This window comes from Tripterygium wilfordii, chromosome 12 (assembly GCF_013401445.1).
Source record: "Tripterygium wilfordii isolate XIE 37 chromosome 12, ASM1340144v1, whole genome shotgun sequence".
In the NCBI taxonomy this organism is placed as follows: Eukaryota; Viridiplantae; Streptophyta; class Magnoliopsida; order Celastrales; family Celastraceae; genus Tripterygium; species Tripterygium wilfordii.
The window spans coordinates 5,568,176-5,589,254 of record NC_052243.1 but is presented as its reverse complement, the minus strand read 5'-3'; the positions used below and the strand labels follow the sequence as shown (position 1 = coordinate 5,589,254).

The 21,079-nt window shown below is 38.1% G+C and overlaps 3 protein-coding genes across 4 annotated transcripts; 2 read left to right on the top strand and 1 right to left on the bottom strand.

The window, feature by feature from the left end:
- Positions 1-1,065: 1,065 nt before the first annotated feature.
- Positions 1,066-2,649, bottom strand: LOC120011363 (probable transcription factor At3g04930). Its single transcript, XM_038862463.1, has one exon. The coding sequence runs from the start codon at positions 2,200-2,202 to the stop codon at positions 1,360-1,362; it is 843 nt and encodes a 280-aa protein (XP_038718391.1). The 5' UTR covers positions 2,203-2,649; the 3' UTR covers positions 1,066-1,359.
- A 7,434-nt stretch (positions 2,650-10,083) lies between these two features.
- Positions 10,084-20,134, top strand: LOC120010501 (aldehyde oxidase GLOX-like). The gene is made up of 9 exons (XM_038861292.1): positions 10,084-10,200; positions 14,745-14,988; positions 15,331-15,419; positions 15,853-15,966; positions 16,048-16,176; positions 17,214-17,384; positions 17,504-17,578; positions 17,793-17,811; positions 18,483-20,134. Exons 1-9 carry the CDS (start codon positions 10,084-10,086, stop codon positions 20,132-20,134), a joined length of 2,610 nt encoding a protein of 869 aa, XP_038717220.1.
- On the top strand, positions 14,716-18,112 carry LOC120010194 (pre-rRNA-processing protein TSR2 homolog). Of its 2 annotated transcripts, XM_038860911.1 has the most exons (5): positions 14,716-14,988; positions 15,331-15,419; positions 15,853-15,966; positions 17,214-17,384; positions 17,793-18,112. In XM_038860911.1, exons 1-5 carry the CDS (start codon positions 14,781-14,783, stop codon positions 17,838-17,840), a joined length of 630 nt encoding a protein of 209 aa, XP_038716839.1. In that variant the 5' UTR covers positions 14,716-14,780; the 3' UTR covers positions 17,841-18,112. The 2 variants fall into 2 exon arrangements, with proteins under 2 accessions (XP_038716839.1, XP_038716840.1); XM_038860912.1 differs by lacking the exon at positions 17,793-18,112 and having other exon boundaries at positions 14,718-14,988; positions 17,214-17,697.
- Positions 20,135-21,079: the final 945 nt, after the last annotated feature.

Sequence of the window (21,079 nt, the reverse complement as noted above, 5' to 3'; positions counted from 1 at the left end):
CTTGCTTGGAGGTTCACAAGTCACTGTTCTAAGAAAAATGGTACTAAGCTGCTAACAATCAAATGAGAATAAAAAAATGCTACCTTGTGAATGCAATAATCTATAATTTTGGCACATTACCCACAGAAAAACCTCATTAGCTTGCAAACTCTAATGCAGTAGTTACATGCACAAGCTAGAAAAAAGCCACAAGAACTTCTAGTGAAACTGTCAGAATCAATATTCCAGCAGTCCTTTGATTAAAACCATCCCTTTTATCTTACCACAAAAATCCAACTAAGGCAGCAGCAGCCCATGACCTTTATGGCTTTATCCCCAAACATTGCCATTAAAAGCTTAACTTTACCAGACTTTGGTATAAATTCAAAGTCCCATTACAATTTACATTACATATGAATTGATGATATGCAAAAAATTGATGGTTGGCTGAGCAAAGTAGAAAAGGAAGCAAAACAAAGTAAAGCCTTGATAACAAGTGATGTAAAAGTCTCACAGGATTTACAAAGTTAACTTTTCCAATAATATATCATGATATCAACAAAATATTGATACAATATCAAAAGGATATCAGTCACAGCAAAAAAGGTCAGCAAAGAAACTTCTCCTTGGATTGTGGATACCTAGAAAATTTCATTTCCAATTGCCACAAAGCCCTCCAAGATGATTGGGCTCGGATATAATGCAATAAATAGGAGTACAATGTTTACTATATCAGAATTTAACTTAATTCTCTATTTTCATTTGCTTCATTCTATTAAACTTTTGGGCCCAAAACTAAAATTTACAGAGGTCAATTTTTCTATTGAGAAATGGCATTTCTAAATATCAACCTGTCAATAAACAGACTGAAACCCAAACCACACCTTTATGCCCCAAACCCACCATCCCACCTACACACATATTTCACAAACATATGCCAGTAATTAAGATGTCAATTAGAAAGAATAGAAAAATGAAAATTGTCTCTTCAAACAATGCAGAAAAGGCATCTCTCACAATAATGTATCAGATGAGTATCGAAAGTAACTACTACAAAAATTAATAAAAGAATAAAGCTTGTAAAAATTAAGAAGGAAGTAAAAGCGTGTATTTATCTGTCAGCTGCGTCTTTATTAAACAGTCATTTCCTTTATGTATATCAAGCAGTATCTTCACATATCATGAAACCTGAAAAAACTACCAGAGACTAAACAATTCACGTCATTATTCAACGACTGTAAACTCCGATAAATAGGAACCCCAAATAACAAGAATAAACCCAAAATGCAAATACTGCCTCTACCCTATCGTCAACCATAAATTAACTACCAAGTACAAAAAGAAAGGAAAACCTTTATGACTTACAAAATCCCATTGAAATCATCCTCCTGCAGATCTCAACTCGTCAAGAGCTGCCCTAACCTGGTCTTGAACCAACTCCAAGCGCTTTGAATAAACCTCCAACTCCAGCATCTGCTGCTTCCTCCACCTCTCATCAATCACTTCACCTCCAAAACTCACATGCCCACAAAAACTCAATGGCATTGCATTCATAGCCAAAGCCCCGAAACTCCTCCCTGCAGCTACACATGGTCCTCCCGATGGTGACAAACAGCTCTTGACTGGAGTTGGTGACAAGCAGCTCTTGACTGTCTCCTCTGTCAAACTTGATACGTTAGCATTGCTATTATCATTAGTATTGTTCGTATTGTTGCTATTGACATTATTTGACACAAGCTCGTCATTAACACCCCGCCTATCATCAACTTTTGCGCCACCGCTTGATTTTGGCCGTGAGCGCTTTCTCGACTTGGGCGTTGCCTTCCGGTCACCAAAATCCTCGGTTTCCACCTCGACATCAATCGGATTTGCGTTAGGGTTCCCCTCATCGTCATCCAATGCAGTATTATCTTTGCTCCAGATCTTACGCGATATCTCAAAGGTTGCCTGATCGTGAGGACTCTTGAAGGAGAATTCTTTCCCTGAATTGATCTTGTTAAGCACGTTGCGGTACTTCTTCTTCAGACGTCGCAGTTTCTCCACCAGCTGGTTCTTGTTGAAATCAAGCTGGAGCTTCGACTTTATCTGGTCATACAATATCGTCGTATCAGGATGATGCGCGTTCCCTCCACGTTGTACGGCGTACTCCAAGAACCCTTGAAGGAGCTCGATCTCGTCCTCGTCCGTCCACAGCCGTTGAAAAAGGCGTCTGGAATCATCCATTTGCGGCAGCGGCTGCGCTTTCTTGATATCACTCTGGACAATTAACGTTTCACCGACGCGTTGTCACTTTGGATCGGGCTCAGATTGGTTGACCGATGGCGGTCGGGAAATCGTCTCCATCAACAGCAGAACAGGGCATTACGGAGGAGATGGGAACAGCAACGGTCACGGCAAGGTGGAGGAGTTGATCGTTGCGGTCGGAATACTGGAAGCGGCAGCGGCGACGTTGGCGGTGGCTGTGCCGGTGGGGAATGAAGTGGATTGGAAGGAAAGTTAAGGTCGTCGTCTTCTTCTTCTACAACTAAAACGTCGTCGTTGTCGAGGTTCTCGAGATCGTCCTCATCTTGAGACTGGGATCGTCGTCGAGGTCCTCTTCGGGGGAACGGTGTCGTGTTGCTCTGATGCCATGAGAGAGAAGTCACGAGAATATGAGGACTATTTACACTCCTTATCTTCTTATTTACATCCTAAAACTAAAACACCCCATTAAATATATGATCTAGTCTGAATACACCCTATTTTGATGTTTTTTCAAAAAAAATCAAACACTCCTCAAAATGTCAGAAAACTAAGAAATAGAGCATGATAGCCTATGTATTAACCTGACTTAACCAACCAAAATCCAAGAATGAGTAACCAACATACATAAAAGTGAGTTTCATAACTTAGAACTAAGATATACATCTCATAATCAATCTATGAACTCAACAGTAGTCATATTACACATGTTGGTAGAATTGAGCTTCTTGAACCTGTCTATTCTTGAAGAAACCAAGTCCACCCATCTTGCTGCACTGAAATCGTGATGATCAGACCACATTTTGGACATTGGAGGTATTGGACAATTTGGCAGAAGCTCTATCCTTACAAAATGCGATATGTTGATGTAGCCTAATACCAACATACTCTACTTGTCATCCAATGGTGCATATCTCCCCTTAGAGGAAAAAAATGATAGACATTGTTCCTTTGAAATCAATAAAACTACAACATTGTAACATGATGATATAACGTTCCCTATATATGGCATGATCATCCAGTGCTTACTATCCACAAACTCATCATAGTAATCCAAACTCAAAAGCAATTCAGTTGTACTGGAAAATGGTGACAACACTTCATTATAAAGTTCTTCATACTTGTGTAACTCGGATGCAAGATCTTTTCTCACAATCTTCCAACCATCTTTGTCCCAACCATAGAAAGATGCCCACAACTCTGAATCCACAGTGTCCATCCCCCGGTACATCTATAATGTTAGATATGTAAGGATGGAAAAAATCAGAAAATTGTGTAACCCAATTAGCAGTATTTGCCCCCTTGTCCTAGATACTCTTAACTTGGAACTAACTTCTGTTTTTTTCTTTGTTGTGGGGCCAATGGGGTTGATTTTGCATCTCCTACCAATGGAGATGATTTTGCTTCTGCAGCTAGATGAGCTGATTTAGTCTATGTTTCTTGGTCCTGCTTCTCCTTCTGCACACTTTTAGTTGAACATTGTGATGGCTGATTTGGTTGAACATCTTCAAAAACATGTCCATCTAATGTATGCTCAAATGCATAAGGTTCGCTCCTGGTTGATTTATCATCTGCCATGCTACCTTTAAAACTCTTCTGCCCTTTCTTTCTACCTCTCACATTCACCTTCTGTTTTGGCTCCAACATTGATGTGCTACTAGCCTGACCTATGCACTGAAGTTGCCTCTTTATCTCCATTTTCTGAGGTACTGTGGCAGCTACAAATGTGGACCAAACCATGTCCATCTCCATATTAATTGTAACCTCATCTTTCCCACCGTCAGTAAATGGTGTTATGCATAATTTTTTCCAAAAATTGTGCACATCCTTCAATGGAATGTTGCGGCCTTCTTGGTGATATTGTGTGAGCAAGTGAGCACATGGCAACCCAAGACACATTGATGATCTATGTGTACATACATCATGCCAAATACCTAAGCTACCAATAGAAGCAAATTCAGACTCAATCTTCTCTGGAGTAGCAGTAGACACAACATTCACTAAGTCCTTATACATCCATGTCCTAAACCTAAATGGCACCCTAGTGAGACTGTCTTCAAAAGAGGCCTTGATGTCAATAACTTGACCTTGAAGCAACAAATGTATGTGTGTGAAGCTTTGCACAAATCCCCCCACTAATATTAACAAGTACTTCTTCAATTTTGAATGACTACCCTCCACTCTGTTGGTGGTTGTGTTGTCTATGTAGAAAAATTTATCGATATAAGCAGAAACAAAATATGTTTTGTACTTGTTCAGCCATGATTCATTAACATAGCTCAATGCTTTAGGATACCCTTTGAACCTTTCATGCATCTTGGCAACATTCTGCTCATACTCAGCAACTGTATAAGAGTGTATAACACTTACAAATGCAGCTATGAAGTCATCAAAGTCAGATTTCAGACTGAACAAGCCAATGCAGTTCGTGAGCACATTCCTGGAAATGTGAACCCTACATAGAAGGTTCTTTGCAGCTGGGAAGACAGTCTTCAAAGCATTCATTAAAGCAACTTCTTGATCACTAATGAACGCACTTGCCAGCACAGTATCAAACAAGTCCCTGAAGCAACATAAAGCCCACTCATATGTCTCTTCCTTCTCTAAACTCATATAGCAAAATGCAACACAAAAAGTTTTTTGTTGAAGTCACACCAACCACTTCAAGTAAAGGCAGTCTGTACTTGTTTGTCGTGTACGTACAATCAAGCATGAAGACAAATGGAAATGCTCTTGCAAGTTCGATCGACGTTGAGCAACTGAAAAATAAATCCTTAACTACTTCAACGTTTGCCTCAGATCGATGCCTAACCACATACCCTTTCTGAAGAAGCAAGTTGAACAATTGCTGCATGTGACTTGCCAGCAGTCTCCTTGATCCGCATTGCAGTCCTCATATTACATATGGTCTTCATAGTAGTAGCATTTGTTGGATCTTTCAACTTCAGGTTATTCAAAATGTCCCTCGACCTCACTCCTGTCTTACATAATCTTTCAATAGTATCCCTCTGTTCCTTTGTAAGTCTACCCACAAATGAATGCCCTTCAAAGCATTTAACCATAGCATGGTTGTGTTTCCCATTCACCACAGTCAAATGCCATCTTTGAGGAACTGAATTCGACACATTGCCTTTCTTCTTTGTTGAGGACCTCCTCTTCAAAACATTGCCTTTCCCCCTATAACTACCACTTCTCTCACAAGCAAGTATAATCCTAGGTGTTCTCCTTGTAGCATTAGCATCTGATCTCTTAATCACGACAACTACCACATATTTACGTCCACACTTCCTGACATAGTCTATAGCAGTCTCCCTACTCTCAAATTCCTACAAAATCCATACAAGTAATAAACAATCTACCAATGCATGCTAACAAGACAAAACCATACCAAATTTTTCGTTCGAACACATACCATATCAGTTTCGAAATGATGTGTTGTGTCCACTTCAATGTTCACAGGGGTGTGCATCTTAGCCATTTTCTCCAAATCCTACATAATGACAACATGCAGTGGGAATTTCAACTAAACCATCAAGAAACCAGTCGGATCAACAAGAAATCAAAGACAATATGGTATTCAGTGGGTGAGACAGGCTTACCAGTTCTTCTAGGTCTTCTCAGTATTGTACATAGTCGTCGTCGACGATGACCTCATCGTCGGAGATATTCTAGTCGGTGAAGTCATCGAAGTCAGGATCAACGCTGAACTCATCATCGCCCATGGGTTTCTGATGAAACAGAGAGGGTAGGTAAGAGACGAAACAGAGAACGAGAGAGAAGAAAGGAGAGGGAGGGAATGAGTGAGAAGTTCCCGCGCTGGGGTGTTATACAGAATATAATTTTTTGTTTGTTATGGGGTGTGAATGGGAAAATGGGGAGTGCAAATAGTCCCCACCCACGAGAATTGGTTGCGATTGGCTTGTGCGTGTTGGAGTTGGTATTGGTCAAGTTGAAGCTCTTACGCAAGCGCCTTTTAGTACGATTTTCACTTGCAAATTGTCGCGATAACATGCTCCATAATAGACACTCCTAACAAAAATTTCAAATATTCAATTCAATCTATGTTTAGAAATTAATTTTTTTTGGTTTCTAAAAAGGATGGAAACAAAAGGGGCCCATTTTGTTGTGTCCAAGCCCATTGTTGTTGATCAAGCTCATTCTAAAGAGCTCGTTGTTATTGACCAATCTCATTGTAAAAGACCTAGGGCTGGGGACTGGGTCAGTTTTACTGGCCATTATCGACCAACCGACCCATTATCGGTCAGTCGATAATCAACCATCAACCGACCCATATCGAGCTGGTAATATCACCCGACCCATGTATAGATGGGTCGATTGATGGTTTTTAAAATACCTTAAAGTCAGTTGGCCGATAATATCGGCCAATCGACTATTTAAAAGAAAAAAAAAATTTGTACTAAATATTAGTAGTTAATTATTATTATTGAGATAAACTTGTTAGTTTTTATTCTTGTTAATAGTTAAATCTATTAATCTAATATAGTAATACATAATAGTTATTACTTATTTTAGTTATTTACATAAAAGTTGACTTATGGTACTGGACCTACTGGTACACGAGGCTTTCCTTGCCTGGTCTAATCCGTGATTGTATTATCTCCTCTTGTTCTTCCTCCTCGCCTCTTTCAATCTCCAGCAGAAATGATTTTTTTGTCCTCCAGACGACAAACCTTGGCACAGACTACTCCCACCTCCCAGACCCAAGCCCTAAATCGAGTAAGGAAGTCCCTGTTCCACTGTCCAACTTCCACAAACCCAAACGACCACACCCATTTCCATAGTTCGTCCCGCCTCCCAGACCCTAGCCCTAAATCAAGTAAGGAAGACCCTATTCCGCTGTCCAACTTCCACAAGCCCAGACGGCCACACCCCGTTCTGCTGTTCGTCGTGTTTGAAGCGTAAGCAGGATACACGATTCGCATAGGATACACCATACTCGAGGTTGAGAGGCTGAAATAAATTGGGAATTTTTGTTTTAACTCTGATTTGGTACTTGGCGTATATGAAGGTTTGTACAAAGAATTCTTTCTCTATTACTTTGTACAAAAATTTGGTATATTATATGTGAAGATGTGGGAAGGATTATTAGATAATTTAGATCTAAGTGAAAAGTCAGGTATACTTTTTATCGACCCAAAAAGGTCGGTTGCCAACCGACACCCGATCTGTAAAGGTTGGGCCGATAATAGTTTTGACATTTGGGCAACTTCGGTTGGTCGAGTCGGTTGCATTATCAGTCGATAATCAATTGACCCGACCTAGTCCCAGCCCTAAAAAGACTCATTCAAATACATAAATCTAGGTTAAAATGACCCAATTTGGATGGAAGCCGGATCTCTTGCCTCCGAATGGCCATTCTAAACGGTCAAAGCATGGAATGTGTAGTGTTCTAACCGAGCAACCTTTTATGGTGTGGTGGCGATCGCTGATGACTCATTTAGCCAGATTGGGCGTTTGAAGATTCGGTGGTCATGGCCTTGCGAAAGAATTTTTCGGCGACTATAGTCGCTTTTGACGGTTGGGCTTGGTCGAAAATGGATGGTGGAAGTCCAAAACTTCATTTTAGTGGTTCGGTGCCCCATATCAGTGGTCGGACGTTGATGTGGCGTGGGAGAGGTGGTGCTGCACGGGGGAGAGAGAGAGTTGAGGGAGAGATAACAAAGTTCATTTTATTTACAATAATACCACCAATCTTTGACCCAAAATTTTACAAAACTTCATTTTATTGTTTTGGTTTTTTGTTTTTTAAAAACAACAAGTAGTTTTCATCATTTTCAAAACACGTTACTAGAAACATGTGCCAAACAAGTTTTCTCATCATTTTTGTTTTCAATAACAAAAATTATTTTCAAAACTGCAATCAAACACAATCGTTTTTTGCACACTTTCCATAAATTTCCAATTTCTCAAAAATACATCCATACATCACACACTCTAACATAAAATAAAATATTAAATACATTTTATTAATTTAAAGTTAATAATTTTACAACTATTATAACATAAAATATTATTTAATGTTAATACATTTTTCAACAATCATTTTTCTACAATCATTTTTATTAATTTAAAGTTAATACATTTTACGACTATTATAACATAAAATATTACCATATTAAATAATAATCAATTGACATCAATATTAGTAATCATAATAATGTGATAGTTGAATTGTGTGGCTACGAATGTGGTTGTTAAGATACCTGGCCATGAATTGGTTGTTGAGTTGTGTGTATAACATTGTAGTAGAAATTATCTATATAAGCAATGAATTTTTGATCTTTTTAAATTTTCTCAAATCAAATCATCATTTCTCTAGTATACTCTCATATGAATGAATTTCTTTTAAAGGCATAGAAAGAAAAATATCGCAACAAACCCCCTACAGATGACGATGCAGTGGAAACACTAACTATTAAGTTAGGTATGGAGTTTGAAGGATTGTCTTTTAATCGTGATTTTCAACAAAGGCTATGATATATTGATCGCAATACTTTGTCAGACTATGATAGTTTGTTCCACTATTACTTCTCAGAGCATCCAATATACTCTCTTGAAATATTTCAAATGACATTTCATATGAGTTGCACTCTAGTCTTTCGAGTCCAAACTGCAATTGAAGCACATTCGTCATATTTTTAACAAAAGCGTAATGCAATTGGAAAGTTGGGCTTGTTATCTCTTCAGAAGATAACAACGGCACTTCGGATGCTTGCGTATGGAGTATCAGCTTATTTGATCGATGAATGTATAAGAATCGGAGAGACAACAACACTTGAAAGTCTAAAAGGATTTGTCAAGTGTGTAATTTTTGTGTTTGGTAAGGAGTACTTATCATCACTAACTACCGATGATCTCACCAGACTACTTGTAATTGGTGAAGCCCGTGGCTTTCCTGGAATGTTAGGGATCATAGATTGTATGCATTGAAAATGGAAGAACTGTCCAAGCACTTGGAAAGGTATGTACTCTAGACATGTACATGAACCAACTACCATTTTGGAAACGGTTGCATCCTATGACCTTTGGATTTGGCATGCGTTCTTTAGCGTGCCGGGGTCTTATAATGATATTAATGTCTTGGAGCAATCTACTGTGTTTCAAGACCTAGTCATGGGGCATGCTCCAGTAGTCAATTATTTAGTTAATGGGCACAACTACACAATGAAATATTACTTAGTAGGTGAAATCTATCCTACTTGGGCTACGTTCGTGAAAACAATTCTTGCACCACCAACACGCAAATTTAAGCATTTCGTAACATGTCAGGAATCTACAAGAAAGGATGTTGAACATTCATATGGAGTCCTTCAAGCACGATTTGTAATTGTGAGTACTCTTACACGATTTCTTTAGACTTATACACTAGACGACATTATGATGGCATGTATCATATTACATAATATGATTGTCGAAGATGAGAGAGATTCATATCAGCATGTTGATATCTTTACTTACAAACAAGTCAATGGAAGTCCTCATTTTGTAAAAACATCAAAATACACGACTGAATTCATGAACTTCATTGATCGTTACTATCTTATAAGAGAGAGAGAAGTTCACTCTCAACTCCAATGTGAATTTATCGATCATCTTTGGAATCTTCACAATGATGAATGAAACATTTTTATATCAACTAGTCTTTTTCAATAACTATTAGTGTACTTGCTTATTTTATCTATTAAATAATAAAAAAGACATTAAGTTACTGAATTCCAGCATTGAACTTATCGAAACCACAAACTTAAGAAATAAGGTATAGCACTTCATAAGTTATACAATTCATGAACTTGAGAAATAAACAAAAAAAGTAACCCAATCAGTTTTGACATAGAGAAGAGAATGTCGAATTGCAATGATTTCACGTATTCACATTGCATCTCAATCAATGTATTTAAATCAGTCATCATTATCTGGAATTCCTTCTATCTCTTTTACTGCTCCACCTTCTCCAGCTTTGTAAAGGCCCTCTGCCTCTCAGCTTATGCTCTTTGCGCTCAGCTGCTGCTCTATGCATATCTGCCTCAGCTTTGACTTTCTCAACTTGAAGTTTCTCATTTTCAATGGATAAACGGTCTTGCCACTCTATCTCAGCTCTCACCCTTTCAACTTCAGCCAATAGCATTCTCTCTTCGTGCTCCTGCTTCTTATCAATCATCAATTGCCCTATGATCTTCGTAAGGTCTCTATGATCGGCCTTCCCTTTCGTTTGTTGCACTTTTTCAGCTTTTCGACCAATTGGTTTCTCTATGTCAACAAAAAATAATCCTAAAATTTTATCGTCATCCAAGTTTATTGCATCTTGGGTTTTGTTTGAGTTGCAACCAGTTTGTTTTCTTTTTGATGAAGCTTGTCCCATATGCAAGTTCCACTTTAGTTGGTTCCTCAACAAATTCCAGCAATGATCAAATAAGAAATGTCTTTTTCATCTCATGGTACATTTCTTTAGCCATTTGTATCTATAAAGACCACAAAAAATTCAAGATTACTCGACGGCAGACGAAAGTATCTTAAAAAAGTTTCACTTAACATGACAAGCATTGAAACAAATAAAACTATATGCCTTATAAGCATAATAACAATGATCTACGTAGTTCTTTACCTTGTCAATCTTAGTGGTACTGGATGGTCAAGAATCCTCTACTTGTGTTAGGAATCCACAAAACTTGTTAACAACAAGTTGAATGGTTGTCCATCGGCTACTTATGGATCGCTCTATAAGCTCGTTTTGATTAATGCCTTTTGTCGCATTATATGTTGCTGAAATTCTTTGTCAAAATGACTTGACCTTTAGATTTGTACCTTGCACTACGCCTATGCGTATATTTAGCCAAGCTGAGACTACATTTTTATCCTCCTCAATTGAGAAGTTACCACCACGATTCGTGGCAGCTAGCCTCGATTTTGAACATTACTGTAACAGCCCGCGCTTTCAAGTCCAGTAACAATTTGTCTGCTTTGGGCCCAATTGGCCCTCACGGCTTTGTCTTCCCAGGAGGTCACTCATCCTAATATTGCTCTCGTAGAAGCACGTTTAACTACGGAATTTTTATGAGATTTGGTGTCACCACTCCAAAGAAAATCGGTTGTTACTAGTTTGAGAGTTTGACCTATTATATTTTGCACTTCCCCTCAAGCATTGTCCGATGTGGGATAGTAGACATGCCTCTTGTGCCACATGCTATACTCCCCCTCAGGAGCCGTACACATGTGTCGACACACAAAGTCCATAGTGGTACTCATGGTCCTGCGTGGGTGCACTCACGGGGATGTAAGACTCTTAAGAGGGGTCGAATGTGGGCTCTGTGTGTTGGCATATGTGTACAGCTCGTGAGGGGGGTACAACGTGTGGCACAGGAGGCATGTCCACTATCACATATCAAACAATGCTTGAGAGGAAGTGCAGAATATAATAGGTCAAACTCTCAAACTAGCAATAACTGATTTTCCTTGGAGTGGTGACACCGAATCCTATAAAAACTCCATAGTTAAAAATGCTTCTACGTGAGCAATATTGGGATGAGTGACCTCCTCAGAAGACAAAGCCGTGAGGGCCTGTTGGGCCCAAAGCGGACAAAGTGTTACTGGACTTAAGGAGGCGAGCTGTTATAGTTGGTATCGGAGCCGATGGGTTGGGTTGGTGTGGTTGCTCTCGTAGAAGCACATTTAACTACGGAGTTTTTATAGGATTTAGTGTAACCACTCCAAGGAAAACTGGTTGTTACTAGTTTAAGAGTTTGACCTATTATATTCTGCACTTCCTTTCAAGCATTGTCTAATGCATAGTGAACATGGCTCCTGTGCCACACGTTGTACCCCCCTCAAGAGTCGTACATACGTGCTGACACACAGAGCCCACTAGTTCCGCAACCTTAGAATAACCACTGATGTAGAGAGTTGTTATAGAAATAAAGATATGGAACAACTTAAAGATTAATTGACTAATATGAAGACCGAGTTCAATGAGCATATTTTAGGTTTTCAAGCTCAAATCCAAGCATTGATGGTGCAGCTGTAGACATCTAGAAACAATGAGGTAATATGAACAAGACTCGTCATTATCTCCTATTGATAATTAAGCTCTAGTGATAGATATGCATAATTTAAGCTCTGTGTTTACTCATCGATGTATTTGCAAATAGTTGGCTGAATTTGAAGGTATTTATCATGTTTCTTTTGGTTTAAAGCAACATCATTCATATGCCTATAATTTTGACGTTATTGGGATTGTACTTGGAAAAATACTTTTATCAGAAAAACATTGTAACTCTCTCAGATTATTTTTTTCAATATGGTATTGATTATTTTGATCTACTTGAGAGAGCAATAACCCGCAGCGAAGGGCGGGTTGCTTGCTAGTTTAATATGTATTTTGAGAGAGAAAATGTTTTGAAAATTCATTTATGCAAAAAAAATATTGTGATGTCATTAACTTTTCCATGTCACATGCTAACTTTTGTCATATTGATTGCTGAGTAAGCATGCCACATGGACTTGAGAAGTGTTGGGCTGAAAATACTTGAGATATTTATAGGGATGGTTGATGTGAGATTTCAAACCACTAAAATTTTAGCGATTCAAAACTCAGTTTATACTCGCAAGTGCACGAATCAATAGTGGTATATCTTAGCAAATACGAGTGTCGAATCCACGAGGATTGAGTATTAATCTATTATAATTTTAAAATTCACTATAGACATCACCGAATAAAAACAAAAGATTATTTATGAGTGGAAAATTATGAAATTAAAAGAGGAAATTATAAGAAGCATGCAAAAAACAAATAAATGGGTAAGCTAGGGTTTCGATTTCACCATCTTTATTGTACTTAAATCATTTAGTTGTCAATTATCAATAGTTGTCAATTATCAATTCCTTCAAGTATGTCAAAGACCAAGTCCCCTAATTCATGTAGTAGTCATGGCGTCTAACTTACAACGTCTATTCTTAATTTGTAACTATCTATGGCGTCTAGACTAGTTTAACAGACAATAACGCAATTGGATCCGACAACTTATGTAGTGATCACATGAATCCTAGCATATGGCGTCTATGTCTAGGTAGTCATGGTGTTAAATTGCAAGAAGCTATTCCCAATCCGAGCATGGCGTCTACTACAAATTGCATCAGAATAATCAAACCTAGATGGTAGCTTAGCATCACGGTTCAATCATCAATTAAGCACAATAATCAACACTTGGCATAGCAAAAAGAAACTAATAATTAATCAAACCAAATTCATAAAGCACAATCAAAGAGGCTACATCGTCCCCCTTGCAAAAGGTTTAGCTACTTAGGCGACAAAACAAAAGAAAATAAAACTAATAGAATTCATGGAAATCTAAGAAAGAAAACACAAGAATGATGGAACCCAATTGCCAAAATCCCTTCTTCTTCTTTTTTCTGGCATCAACCTCCAAAGATCCCCTTTTTGACTTGTAATGAGGTATTTTATATGTTTGAAACTCTCCCCAACCTCCTAGGGTTTCCTTCAATAATAAAAAACACGTAAACCTCAAAGGAAACTCCTAAACAAGTCAAACTTCTAATTCTCGGATTTTTATTCTGTCGAGCAGCTGTTGAACGCCCGTTAAGCACTAGCTGCTGGCTAATATGATGACATCTATGCTCGAACGTGGGTTGAGCAGCTGATAAGTATAAGGAGCTGAAAGGCACAAAAAATAGAATTTATGCAAAATCCGATCTTATTTCGATAAAAAAAACATCGACTCAACCTAAAAACACAAGCAAAAAGGTGTATAATAATATGCACATCAACGGTTGTATAAAACAGTTTGTCTTTACACGGAATTAGATAATCTGTAAATTGATTTATATTTTAATGATATTAAATTCGTGTTTAATTTCTATTTCTTTCAAAGTCGGTGTCCGAAGGAAGGAGAGAGTTTTGTTCTTTATTTTTCTTCTTTTCTAGTTCTTCTTCTTTTTCCTCTTCTGACTTCCATTGCAGTAACACAATTCAAACAACGGAATCACTACACATCCATAAACTTACATAAACATGTGGCATGCCTATGTAACTTATTTAATAAATTTTGTTTATTTTTTTAATCTATGTAACACGCCTATCTGGCTTGCCACTTAGATTATGTAAGTTTATGGATGAAAAAATTATGGACATATATCAATTTGGTTCAAACAATAGCGCATTTCATGTAAAAACATTAACTAAATAGAAACTTATGGAAATTTTAATTCCAACTACATTCGTATTTGGAAATTTAAAATATGGAATATTATTTTTTTTCAATATTAATGATCTTGTATGTTAAATAAAATACCCAAATCTCCAACCAATATGATTACTTGAAATAATTCTTCTTCTAAAATGCTTATTTTGTTTTATATTTACTGAAAAAAAGGAAAAAGAAAAACTGTGCATGGGCTGACACAAACATTGGGCCCAACACACAAGAGTTTTATCCCCAGCCGAGAGGCCCGAGACTGCCTGTAACCATAAGCCTTCCTCTTACTTCCTCTAGGGTTTTACACACAAACACATACCGACACCCACATCGATGGGAACCGGCATTGAAGGTGCTGGAGTTTTGTTCAGGCCGTTGTCAGAAGAGGCTGTGGCTCCGTTCAGAGAAGGCATAGCTTTGACTCTCTCCAAATGGTCAGCTCTGCAAATGGCCGTAGAGAACGAGTGGGGCGGTCGTGGATCCCGCAGCATATCTGAGCAGCTCAACTCTGATATTTTGTCCTGGTTCACGCAGTCTAGAGGTATTCTCGTACTCTACTCATGGAATTCCTCTGATTTGTTATTCTTTAGTTCTTCAGAGAGAATTATGGGGTTTCCCTGGTTTGTGTACCTTGATTAATTGGTTTTATTGGTTTGGTTCACGAATTTCGAATAAATTGGCTCTTTCTATGGATTGGGTTGGGGTTATTGTCAATAATTTGATGATTCATATTGTTGATTAATCAGTTAGCTTATATGTTAGTTGAAGTGATGAAGTTTGAAGCTTCAAATTGATTTCCTCTATCGCATCATTTTCCATTAACTTCTCTGGTTTTAATTTTTGGGATTTTTATATTATTTCTCTTTTGTTCCTCATCATTCAGATCCGCTTTACATTGATGATTTAGAAAATATTCTTGATGAAGCTATGCTTTCTCTGAATACAATGATTGAGGATGGTAGCGTTGAGGAGGTATGTCTTCTCTGTTTTAGTTTCATAGTGTTCAATTGATTTGCAATGCTATATATTGGCTCTCTTACATATTTATTTATTTACAGTCACATGTTACATGAGTATCTCATTATCTATTATCGCCATGTTTTGTTCTTATTAGTTTTTGGTTTGGCGACTTTTTTATTTTTATAGCGGCATAATGAAAAGAAATAGTGTCCATTAATTGGTGATATACTTAGTTGGCTAATTTATGGAATTTCTTATTATTTCTGAATGGTAGTTTTTATAATTATTATTTATTTGTTAACTGTTCTTTTTGCAAGCTTATCAAAGGACTATACTCATGCTATAATTGTGTTTGCATTGTTCTCTGGATATGATGCTAGTTTTAAACACTAAGGATCTCTTTTCAGCTTTTGATGCTAAACAATTTACATTTTCATAATTGCAGGTGGCAGAAAAATTGATGATTATGCATGAAGAATGTTTGGAAGGCAATTATACTTCTATTGAAAAACTGAGACATGCCATTCCACAAAGAGTAAATCATCAGCATATAAGACAGGTAATTATAGCTTGAAATTTCTGCGAAAAAGTGCAGTCTCCTTAATAAATGTATTTGTTTTAAATGATTAGGTATATGCAGGCAATTTTGTTGAAGTGTGTTGTCATTTTAGACAACTGGTGCTTATTTATCTCAGAGGGTTTTGCTTCTTTTCATTCTGGTGTGCATTTGAGAAAGAAAGCCAATAGGATTGGCCTGAACCCTAGTTCAGTAAGCTACATGCTTTTTATCCACTCTTAGTTCTCCAATGAACGAGAAATCAATACTTTTGCATTATTAGGCCACATCTCTATCCTAATTTTTGGGATAGCATTGAGCAATTAAGTCTGTGATCGATGTTCCGCGTAAAATTGGAAGGGCTGAAGTGCCACTCAACCTGTGGCCGATTTTTTCTGCTGGTTCTGCTTGAGATTTATCAGCTGTTTCTCAACAGCTTCAAATGATTTTTAGGCTAATATTGTATATAACTAACCAGCACCGTAAAGTTTTAAGAGTCAATTTACACTTTTATGGGTTGTCCAGAATTTTTGTGCTTCTCTTGGTCGAGTGTAAGGTATAATGAAATTCTGATAAGGTGGTAGTGCCTTTTAAAGTTATTCATATTCTCTACAATATTGTATCTTATATTCATTTTTAGCATGCAATTTGGGGTATGGGTATACTTTGACCTCTCCATGTTTTTTTGCACTTGTGACTCTGGACATACATTAGATAATGTATTAATTAAGCTACACTGGCTTCTTCCCTTCTACTATCAAGATTTTGAAAGTCCTGGACTCTTTTTTGAATCTTATTCTTCTCTATGTTGTGCACTTGAACTTCTTGTTGCAGTAAAATAAAGCCATAAAAATGACGTTCAGTGGAGATATGGATAGATTCACACTTAAAACGGAAGAACTGTTCGACCCTATGTCTCCTTTTGGTCTAGTAGGCTGTTGAATAAATTCTTATTTCTGCTGTTTGATCATCAGTAGAAGTTTTCTGTGTGAGACTACCTGATGTAGCCTCTTTTAGTGGGTGTGTCAGTAAGCCCTATTGTAAGTAGATTAAGATTGTGAGCAGCAGCTGTGATGATGATGAGCATCATTCATGACAGAAACCTTTTCCCACTTATTGCTCTTCATTATGTAAATATATTGGTCTTGCATGCGAGAAAATAGAAGTTGAACTTATGTTCTTATCATATAATCCATCTATGCGAATTGAAATGCGGTACTTACAATTTTTTTTCTTTTTTACTGTGATAGGTGGCAAATGATGAGGATGATGAGGACGATGACGAAGATGACAGAATGGAAGATGATGATGGACCAAACATGATGGTGGATTCAGCAGGATCACAGTCAAGTTCAAGAGTAGAAACGCCAGTTAATGGAGTTAAGTCCAAGGAGACAACTCAAGCAGAAGATGGATGGGAGGTAGTTTCATCTAGACGGAATAGGGGGAAAAGAAATTAGGTTGATCATTGCATTAGTTCTTAAATTAATATATATGAGGAACACACTTCCTTTTGAATTCGTTTTTTACTTGTGTTTAGGCTGTGCTGCCACTGTTGATGGACCTATTATTACTGAAATCACCTACTCTTCTGAACTCATGCATATTTGAACGGGTGTTTTGCTTGAGCTAGAATGCCTCTTGATACTGTCAAATGTCAAGGTTTATGAAACATGATTAGTGAAACATGTTTTGGTGTCAGTTGATATTGTATACATGAATCAATATAAATTAGATTTGTTTGGTGTTGCAACCCTTTCGAGCATAAGGCCACATCGCTCGAGGGAACAAGCGTTCTTTTGTGCTCACATTAGTATGGATTGGTGCAGGCGTGTATGAGGTTACAGGGTATCAGAGGACTTGCTATTGCCATCTAAAAGCAGAGGACTATTCTGCTTTGAACATTTTCAGCTGTGATAATGTGTTTGTGATGAGGTCACTTGCTGACTGACATTCTTAATGGAGTTCCACCATCGCCAGAGGGAGCAAGCCTTTTTCTGAGCTCAAACTAGTATCGTCTGGTGTTGACCTGTATGATGTTACATGGATATCATTACTTGCTATTTCCATCAAAAAACAGTACTTGCCATTATGATCCAATTTTGATGTACAATTCAGTGAAGCAATACTATCATTTTATTCCTGCAAAGTTTTGATCCATGTATTAATGATGTGAACCTATAGACTTGCTTATTCAATTCAAATACTAATCCCATTTCCAGATATATAGCAAATATCTAGACTTGCAGAGTAAATGAGCACCATTTCTGCTTAAAATCAACATGTTTTGGTGTCATATTTCTTGAGCCTACACTACAAATCTATCAAGTAGACCCCCCTTCAATCCTACATATTCTCTCTCACACACCATCTATTTCAAAAATTAGTTAATATTTAGTTTTATTTATGGAACAACTTCCACTTCCTCTATAACTCACCAAATTCAAACTCCAACTATCCCTCTCCCACCAAATTAATCCTTCTATTCCTAACCAAACCAAAACCCAATATGAACACAGCTCTTCTACTTCCACTACTACTCTCATTCTTCTTCCCTCTTCACTCTCCTGCAACATCCCAATACACCATTCGTGCGCAAGGCGAATGGCGTCTTTTGCACGAAAGCGTTGGCATTTCTGCTATGCATATGCAACTTCTACATAACAACAAAGTCATAATGTTTGATCGTACTGATTTTGGCTCCTCCAACCTCTCTCTCCCCAACGGCGGTTGTCGTGTAGACCCTTCAGACACAGTACTTCAAACGGATTGTAGCGCGCACTCCATCCTCTACGACGTTGCAACCAACGGTTATCGCCCTCTCACTGTCCAAACAGACACTTGGTGCTCCTCCGGGGCCGTCCTACCAAATGGAAATCTAGTCCAAACTGGCGGATACAATGACGGTGAACGTGTCGTTCGATTATTCGCTCCGTGTGACAATGAAAAGTGTGATTGGATTGAGTATCCACAGTATCTAATCGAGCGGAGATGGTATGCAACAAATCAAATCTTACCGGATGGTCGTATTATTATTGTTGGTGGTAGAAGACAATTTAACTTTGAATTCTATCCTCGTAATATTAATCTTGGAGACCCTTCTACATTAACTACATTTAGGCTTAATTTCTTGAGAGATACAAGAGATGGTCATGATGAGAACAATTTGTACCCTTTTCTGCATCTACTACCAGATGGGAACTTGTTCATTTTCGCCAACACTAGATCAATACTCTTGGACTACAACCGAAATCAAATTCTCAAGGAGTTTCCTAGCATTCCCGGTGACGATCCTCGAAACTATCCGAGCTCCGGCTCCTCGGTTTTGCTTCCATTGGATGAAAACCTAGGCAACAACATTCAAGTTGACATCTTGGTTTGTGGTGGTGCACCGAGGGGCTCGTTCGCTCGAGCTGCGCAACGGGACTTTTTGCGCTCGAGCTCAAGTTGTGGAAGGTTGAGAGTTAGTGACCGAAACCCTAACTGGATCATGCAAGAAATGCCAATCCCCCGTGTAATGGGAGATATGCTATTGTTACCAACCGGCGACGTGATTATAATCAACGGCGCTGAGTTGGGAACAGCCGGTTGGGAGGATGCGCGGGCACCGGTCACCCGGCCAGTCATATATCGTCCTTCTGAACACCAATCAAATTGGAGATTCGCGGTCATGGCACCATCACCTAGACCAAGAATGTACCATTCATCGGCTATTTTGCTAGCCGATGGGCGCGTACTAGTTGGGGGTAGCAACCCACACATGTACTACAACTTCTCGGGTGTTGCATATCCAACTGATCTGAGCTTGGAGTCCTTTTCGCCCCCGTATTTGTCAATCGAGTACGACACCATTAGGCCCAAAATACTGTCACGAACTGAGACAATTGGGTATGGAAAACCATTCATGTTGAGGTTTGTGGTGAAGGAGTATCTCACAATGAGTCTTGTCTCACTGAGAATTCTTGCACCTTCATTCACTACCCATTCATTTGCCATGAACCAGAGGATGGTGGTGCTGAAGGTGACTGGGATTTCGTACGAGTCGTCGGATACGTTTCTGATGAATGCTGTTGGACCATCGAAGGCGGAGATTGCACCACCAGGTCATTATCTGTTGTTTGTGGTGCATTCTGGTATACCTAGCCATGGGGTTTGGGTGAGGATACAATAATAATTGTGTCTTAATTATATGTATGTGTAACTAAATAAATAAATAAATATGGTGTTTTTGTGTTATATATATATATATATAATTAGTTTCGTCCTTTAATTTTATGGTATTTTGTAATTGTGGATTTATTTTGAAGAATCAAATTGCAGCTAGAGCTATAGCTTACCTTATAATTTAGGGGGAAAACATAGATAAGCTTGACTAGTATATATTCGTGGACAACCTCAGGGGCAAAGCTAGAACATAATATGATTGAGGGGCAGAGGAGGGTGTAAGGGCGGACAAATTTTTTTATGTCATTTAGTATTCATAAGCAATTAAAAATTCATATATATAATTATTATAGGCAAGATGAGTTTTATTTTCTTCCCTTAACTTTGTTGTTACTTTGAATCATCTCACTATCATTTAGTATCTCGTTTGTTCCTCATTGTTGGATCTGAGAATCGTGACTTTACGGATACCACTGCTAACATTGTCTGGCTCCATCGCTTACTAGCTAATCTTGGACTTCCTCAGAAGAAACCTTCCACCCTATTTTGTGACAATAAGAGTTCCATTCATACCTCTCTTATAATGATGTGTTCCATGAACGTACTAAACATATTGAGTCTTGACTGTCATCTGGTTCGCCATCATTATAAGAAAGGCACCATCACCCTCCCCTATATCGCCACTGACAATATGTTGGCTGATCCTCTCACTAAAGCTCATCCATTTCCCCACTTTGCTACTTTGAGCTCTAAACTTCAGTCACTGCCGATTCCCTCACCTAAAGTTTTGGGGGTGTTAGCAATATTGTGTTCCTGATATCTCCTTGAATTTATGTCCTTAATATTTCCTTGATTTCGGTTGTGTACATATATATACATATAGGTTGATTATAATTAGGTTTCTAGTTTATTCCTTTCCTCTTTTACTTGTATATGTATGGTAACCACCTTT

Excerpts from the sequence above, each read along its gene's own strand:
- LOC120011363 (XM_038862463.1), bottom strand. The coding sequence starts at position 2,202 with ATGGATGATTCCAGACGCCTTTTTCAACGGCTGTGGACGGACGAGGAC.
- LOC120010501 (XM_038861292.1), top strand. The coding sequence starts at position 10,084 with ATGTCGAATTGCAATGATTTCACGTATTCACATTGCATCTCAATCAAT. Across the intron at positions 15,420-15,852 it reads AGGATGGTAGCGTTGAGGAG|GTGGCAGAAAAATTGATGAT; the intron begins GTATGTCTTCTC and ends TCATAATTGCAG. Across the intron at positions 16,177-17,213 it reads TTGGCCTGAACCCTAGTTCA|GTGGCAAATGATGAGGATGA; the intron begins GTAAGCTACATG and ends TTACTGTGATAG.
- LOC120010194 (XM_038860911.1), top strand. The coding sequence starts at position 14,781 with ATGGGAACCGGCATTGAAGGTGCTGGAGTTTTGTTCAGGCCGTTGTCA. Across the intron at positions 15,420-15,852 it reads AGGATGGTAGCGTTGAGGAG|GTGGCAGAAAAATTGATGAT; the intron begins GTATGTCTTCTC and ends TCATAATTGCAG. Across the intron at positions 17,385-17,792 it reads AAGCAGAAGATGGATGGGAG|GCGTGTATGAGGTTACAGGG; the intron begins GTAGTTTCATCT and ends GGATTGGTGCAG.